The 7,086-nt window shown below is 36.5% G+C and overlaps 1 protein-coding gene across 1 annotated transcript in view; it reads right to left on the reverse strand.

Annotated features, from left to right (window-relative positions):
- Positions 1-235: 235 nt before the first annotated feature.
- The window catches only part of LOC104157686 (desmocollin-2-like), a gene marked incomplete at its 5' end in the record, with an annotated part of 20,776 nt that continues 13,925 nt past the window's right edge, over positions 236-7,086 (reverse strand). Inside the window, 5 exons of the mRNA XM_009695114.1 lie at positions 236-442; positions 1,048-1,287; positions 2,444-2,565; positions 4,589-4,822; positions 6,436-6,651. Of these exons, the coding sequence (XP_009693416.1) occupies positions 236-442; positions 1,048-1,287; positions 2,444-2,565; positions 4,589-4,822; positions 6,436-6,651 (1,019 nt within the window). The remainder of the gene's footprint in view (positions 443-1,047; positions 1,288-2,443; positions 2,566-4,588; positions 4,823-6,435; positions 6,652-7,086) is intronic.

Consider the following 7,086-nt stretch of genomic DNA (forward strand, 5'->3'; position numbering starts at 1 on the left):
TATATATATTAACATAGTCTAAAGAAAAAATATTTTTAATCCCTTATTTTTGATGGAATGTGTCTAGCAGAGATAAAAAAAAATAATTGTAAATTTAAAGTAAGAGTTACTTACACTCTCACCAGTATATACTGATTTTGATAAACCTCTCCCCCCGTCAATTCCAAAATACCTAATATCACAAAAGTATGACAGCCACTTATTTACAGTTTTTTCAGCACTGTGAAAGGCACATTTATCTTTTTACACATGTTTCTGCTAATGTCCTAAACTTGGGTTCCAGCTGATCTAAGAAGTCTAAGAAGTCAAGTGCCTCTTCTTCATGCTGATCACTGCAGCAGCCTACAGAGCCAGCCAACGATCCTTTTCCTTCATAGTTATATGAAAGGAGATAATCTTCAGAATGCTTCTGTTCTTCGTGCTGTCTGCATAGGTGCACCTTCTGCATAGGAAGAGAACACATCTTATTATTTTCTTAAATTGTTATCCTAAACATATTGCATAAAAATAATTTCTTTTGATTTACCTTTCATTGATTAATTTTTAATCAGAGTGTGTCCTCTAATGGATTCCTACATACAAAAAATGCACATGATTGGTCTATATCATTAAGACTACAAAATATAATTATTAAATAAAAAAATAATTTCTACTAATCATGTATGTAACAATAGAGAGGAAGAACCTGTTTAAATAACCTGTCAAGCAACTAAAATCCACTTGAAATTAAAAGGCTACTTACACATAACTAGTTAGGCAAGTAGTGAGAGTTTTTGATCTCCAGAGCGTGGAATAACTGCATTTCTAATGCTGTACATTCATTCCTGCACCATTACTAAGTATCAGGTTTAAATTAGTACAAAGTAAGCAGTTAGAATAAAAGCAAACAGACATTCTCAGAAAAACTCACAAAAGCCTGAGTAATCATTTTAAATGAGTAAATATTCTAAATGAAAAATAGCATACTGCCTATAGTTTAAGCCAAGAAGAGAAAGTCATTTACACTCCAAAAAAAAAAAAACAACCCACCAGTTTCAGAATACTTACTTCACCTAAACGAGGATGTGTGAAATTATGCCATTCTGAGTAGGAGTATCTACACGTATCCATCATAGGCTGTCCTCCTCCTCCTTCTTTAACTGATCCCAGAGTCTGATGTCCGCCTCCCTTGACTGACTCCAAGGTATGCCCTCTTCCTTTTACCATTTCAAACGTCTGTTGATCTCCTGTTTTTATTCCATATCCTCCTTGATCACTTGTATTTTGTAGAGGAATTATATTGTGATCCTAAAAAACAACATGCAGTAGTGGTGATAAAAAGCTATCCTTAGTACTTAGTGTATAGAGATCAATAAGCGGTCTTTGGAAAGGATACAATGACGAGGGGTGGGGGAAATCTTCATTTAAATATGATATTAGATTCAAAAACTGAATCTTTATCCCAATGAAAGCTGTACTATAATCCATATGCTAGTTTCTTAAATTATCATGTAAAACTAATGTATGGTTTTCAAAGTCAACAACCTGTAACTCATTAAGCCAGGTATACAGTCATATGCATAAGTTTCAGTCTGTTTCTTCACACATTAAATCTGTATACTGAGTGAAATATGGAAAAACTAGGATGGGATCACAAACTAAAAACTACATTATCAGTTTATAATGGCACTACATTATGCTTCATAGGCAATGAGAAATTAGACACTTGTCATTAGGATTGCTTGGTTTTCAAGGTGAAGTAAACGTAATGTTTTTTAAACTAATCTTCTTTTCTTGGGGAAGGCAAAGTCACGGGGTGGGGGACAGAGGAGAAGGGGAAGAGTCTGAAGTGCTAAGTCCTTGTGTATGAATGCAGTCCTGAGCCGGACTATGTTCATGGTAGACTGAATCTTAAAAAAGTTTAGATGCCAAAAGCAAAAAAATATTTCATGAACATGGACTGTTCAATTATATTTTTTCCACTGGTTCAAAAATCAACTGTATTTGGGGTCATTTTTCAGGGGAAGGGCAGAAGTTGCACCTGTAATTTACAATGACTATCTGCTAAATTTAAACATCCTTCTCCAAGGAAAAGCAGTATTTTGCCATAAACACACATTCAATATAGGCAAAACAGTAAATTTCCATCTAATCTCATTGTTGAAAATGACTGAAGCGATTAAAATGTTCACCTGAAAGTTGCAACTAAACAGTCAAAGTCTGGAAGAGTTATAAGCAGCCAGGCTAACAACTACAGGATATGTTTAAATATATATGGTACCACCAACTCTGCCTAAAGTAATAATTTTCAAAGTCTTGTTAAATAGCAAAGCCCATCTAATGATCCCTGCATTTACTGCTTATTTCCTTAACTAAATCACTTGCAGGTGGTCCTGTTCTCAAACTGAAATGCTATGGATATCCTAATTATATGTTTCTACATTGAAGTAAATAGACAACTTACCATCACTTCTTCTCCTGGAGCTTCTGTATTTGAAATTATTAAATTGTGATTGGCACAATCATCTGTCACATGCCTGTGCATTACTCCAGAGCCACAGCAGCCACAAATTGTGATCAGAATTACTATGGAAGGGAAATAAGTGAGGAAAATACTATGAATTTCACCTCATAATGGTATCTACTTCTGTTTTATAATGAATTTTGTTGTATTAGCCTTTCTAAATGCCTAAGCATCAAGTATGGTTTAAAAAAATAATTTATTTCCAAAAATGCCCATACTCAAAACTGTACATATATACATTTTTTCAAACAGTACATGGAGTTTTCACTACACTGTTGAACTACTTCATTCTTCTAAAACGCATCTTGGTTTCCCCAAAAGAAATACAAGCATCCTTATGAAAACACCATGACTGCAAAATTTCACAGTAATAAAAAATTTAGACCAAATCCGTGTGAAAAATCATGTCTTATGCCTACAACAAGGTTGTACATAAGACATTTTTCATGTATGAACATGCAGATGTCAAATTATATGATAAAGAACTAATATGCTAGCTAAAGGTCCCAATACAAGAAACTTATGCTTCACAGAAAAGGTCAGCAGAACCATGGAAGACTTCAAGCATCACGCTACAGAACAATCTTATTCAATTCCTTGTCTTCAGCTTATTCCTCCTACAATACTACTTTGTGTTGTCATGGAGACTCAGCCAGAAATTACTTTGTAATTTCTTTGTACTTTGTAAAAGAATCATGAGCAACTAGTACCTCTCCTAAACAAAGGACTAAATATTTCAGAGAATTAAAAATAAAGAAGCCCACGAGGAACAGAACAGTTCTGCCTAACTGCCCACTGAGCAATCTGATCTCTCAACATATAAACTTCTATGGAAACTGGCCAAGAGCCACTTTCAAGCTCATTTAGCTTCTGTAGCTATCAGCTGTCAGCACAATCTGCATCAGTGGTTTTGGCAAGTCACCTCCTGATGCTAACAGATGGGAAGATGACATCTATGACAGCACTGAGTAGAGGATACACAGGGTAAAACCTAGCCACTATAAAATAATAGGTCTATCTGGGAGGGAGGCAGTCAAGGGGTACTGACAAAAAGCTAGCTGACATTTGACACAGTCCCCCTACTGAGCATCCCCACATCTCAAAGTTCCACCTCCAGGCTATATCACAAATTTGAGTACCTGCCTCATTTAGATAAAACATGGATCTATCTAACCTTCAAAACATGTGCAGGTCCCACCGTTCTATCTACCCGAGTAAGAAAGTTAGCTGAGACTGAACAGGGGCAAGACAGGTTGATCATTACCAGAAAAAAAATGGAAAAAAAGAGAAGAAAACAAAGAAAAAACAAAACAAAACAAATTGAAGTATTTGTTACTATAGCATGTCCTCTGTTGATTTTTAAAGTTGTTATTAGTCAGACTATGTCCGATTCTGGTAAAAAAAAGATGACCTGGCTTTGCTATTACCCATCACTGTCACCGTCTCACTGGTTAACAGGAGTATTAATATGCTAAGAGTCTGTTAGCCTTCGGGCAACTCCAATAACACAACATGTATTCAAGGGTTTGGCCTGTTGTGGAAGTATCTAACTTGTCCTTCAACATTACACTGGCTCATGTAAAATCCCTGGTGAAATCCAATGCTTCAGATACTCCACGTTTTAACCCATGACACAAGAAAGGTCACAAAAAGCTCTAGGAAATTGATTTCAGCGGTCCTACAAACAGAAATGTGCACCCCAAAACCAGCACTAAACTCACAAACCAACTTCACTATACTCGCCTCAAGACAAGATCTGGTAAGCACTATAAATCCCATCTTCTCTCAGTTCAAGTACTCAATGCAGTGGTTTTTTTGGCCTTGCTAACATGAACACATGGAACATCTTACATAAAACGTACTTAAAAGAATAAACAAAAATCCACACACAGTGACTACAGGACAAGATGAGAGCAAGAAGCCTGTGATACCAATACAAATACAGCAGGTACATTAAGTCAGTGAAGAGGGCTATACAACTGCCTAAATAAAAAAGAAATGTTTGAATCAAGTTTGAATCAGGTTCTCTCAGCTCATTTTAAAATAGTGTTTTGCACTTTGTGTTAAAAAAACAAGTGTACTTACGCAGCAATAATAGTGATCCTAAGATCATTGCAAGGATGGCCCATACGCCAAGAGTAACATTTCCCGCAGAAGACTGACGACCCCCGGTATTGCATTCAGTTGGAGTAACGCAATCACAGAGGTTAACGTTTACGTTGTTCTCTCCTACCTTTCCTCCATTATCAATCACACTTACAGGAATACTGTATGTTCCAAATGGAATATCACCCTTTGGTGAAAGATACACAGAATTATCTGTAAAAAAACAAAGACAAAACCAGATCTAGTGTTAACAATATCTGAAACTCTGTTGTTACAAATGCAACCATAATCACAATCTTCCCTTTCGTTAGAGCTATACTGATACCAGATCCGCATTAGTGAGTTTAAAGCCAGCTTAAATGTGTTGACACAAAACTACATCTTGGAAGGATTTATACTTCAGTACTTTTTAAATGTTAAAATTGAAAAAACAAACCTTATATAGCCTTCTGACAACACATGATTTGAAACTCTGAAGTTGATTCAGTTCATTATAGTAAATGACACTATTTGGGCTTCCTAGTAAAGACCATCAACTGAACTGACATTTATTAAAAAGACTTCTGCTGGTGTGATTGGAATACTTAATCATAAACTTAATTTATACCTCTTCCACTCTTTAGCTCTATTGCTATCTTCAGTGGTAAGTCAAATCCATTTAACCTGCTGCTCTGCTTAGTGGCAATGATTAGTGACCATGTGTTTCAAAGGGCAAAAGAAATAATTTGTAAAAAAATATGTACAAGATAGACACCGATGTACATAATGGTTGCTTTATGATGAGGTATATGAAACTATATGTACCATCTAAAATGTTGGGTTTTTTTTCAACTTGCCTAATATAAACCTTGAAACTCTTAGATGTCTTTGCTCTCAGACTGTGCTGTCTTTTGTCTTTCATTAGTGAATGTTTGATGGAACACTTCAGAATCAGACCCTTTTCAGGCTAATTCATGACAACATAGTAGCAAATATGTGCTGCTCTTGTTGCCATCATCTGGCACCCACCAGGAAACAACCATAGGCTATAACTTTTTGTATCAGCAAATTTTAGGAAACAGTGATTCCTTTGGGGTAATAAATTATTTATCTACCTCTACCAAAATTACAAAAATTAACTTAAATATTTTAAGGGCGACAGTAATGTTTTCTTTCACCCAGCTCAGCTTTATCAAAAACGTGCTGGCTGACTGCAGTACTAAGAAAGAAAACTGCCAGGACTTTCTTAGTCAACCTCTAATCAATTTTAGCTAAAGTTTCAGTTTTCCAGTTCTACACCACAACAGCCGTGTAAGAAAAGTTGGATTTTTCTTTGGACTATTAGCCATTTCATTCTTAAATTCCTCATGAATTATTAACATAACATCTTTTCCAGAGGTGTTGATGCAATGCATTTCATCAGCTTTTGTTCTCCCACCTAATCTTTTCACATCATAATTTCAGACAGCAGCTGATTGCTGACCCAAGGATGCTGGGGACACATTCTTGTTTATGCTTTAAAAGGCAGAATGTAATATCCTTCTACTTGTCTTTGTGATGCCAACAGTGCCATCTTGTTAACTTCTGCAAACTATTTCAAACTCAGGACAGTTAAGATAAGGAATACTTTAGCTGTTCCCCTTTATTTCTGGCATACTCTTAATCTCCTGTACAGCAAATGAAACTGAGGAACCACTAGAGATCATCAGGGCTACCTTGTTAGCCCCATTGACTACACCAATTCCAAACAGTCATCCAATCTATTCTTACAGACCACCCAAGGGAGAGGTAACAAAACCTCCTCTGGGAGCCGACAGATAAGTGAGGAGAAGGAAATCTTAACATACCGTTGTGTCGAGTTATCTTCCACATGGAAGCCAAGCTACGGTCAGTTATGCGATACACGAAGGGTGTGCTGTAAGGAGACTCATCACCATCCTGTGCAGTAAGGCAGATGGGTTTTCTGTCTCTGCACATTATATAGTCAGTTTTAATGATTCGTGGGAAATTCTTGTTCCCAGGTCGAATGACAACCTGAATTGTTCCAGTTCCTGTTTTGCCATCTATGAGATAAAAAGAGCTACTTTTAGCACTTACTTCTAACATTCACATACTTATTTCTAGTTCAAACTTTCACAATGAAATACCATTAACTGTAATATTCAAGTTTAGAAGTAAGGTGGAAAGAAGCTGCTGATTTAGCCCAAAAGAGAGAGGGACTTCTAAAAGCTCTCTCTTGGCTGCTCTTCTTTGCTTGGCTGGTTGTAGAAGGGATCAACAGGTCCCAAAGCTCCATATTCTGCATGTGCAGACAATGTATTTTGTTGAGCGTATGTATCTGTGTGGGGACAGATACTGTTCTAACAGGAGGATAAGAGGAGAAAGAGCCCATAAATCAGGGGTAAAGGACACTAAGCCAAACTGAGAGTCAAAAGCAGAAAGTGAAGGTCTCCAGACTTTTTACTTCTGGGAGGAGAAAATAAATTACACTTTCCCTA

The sequence above is a fragment of the Cariama cristata genome, unplaced genomic scaffold (assembly GCF_000690535.1).
Source record: "Cariama cristata isolate BGI_N322 unplaced genomic scaffold, ASM69053v1 scaffold12132, whole genome shotgun sequence".
Taxonomy (NCBI): Eukaryota; Metazoa; Chordata; class Aves; order Cariamiformes; family Cariamidae; genus Cariama; species Cariama cristata.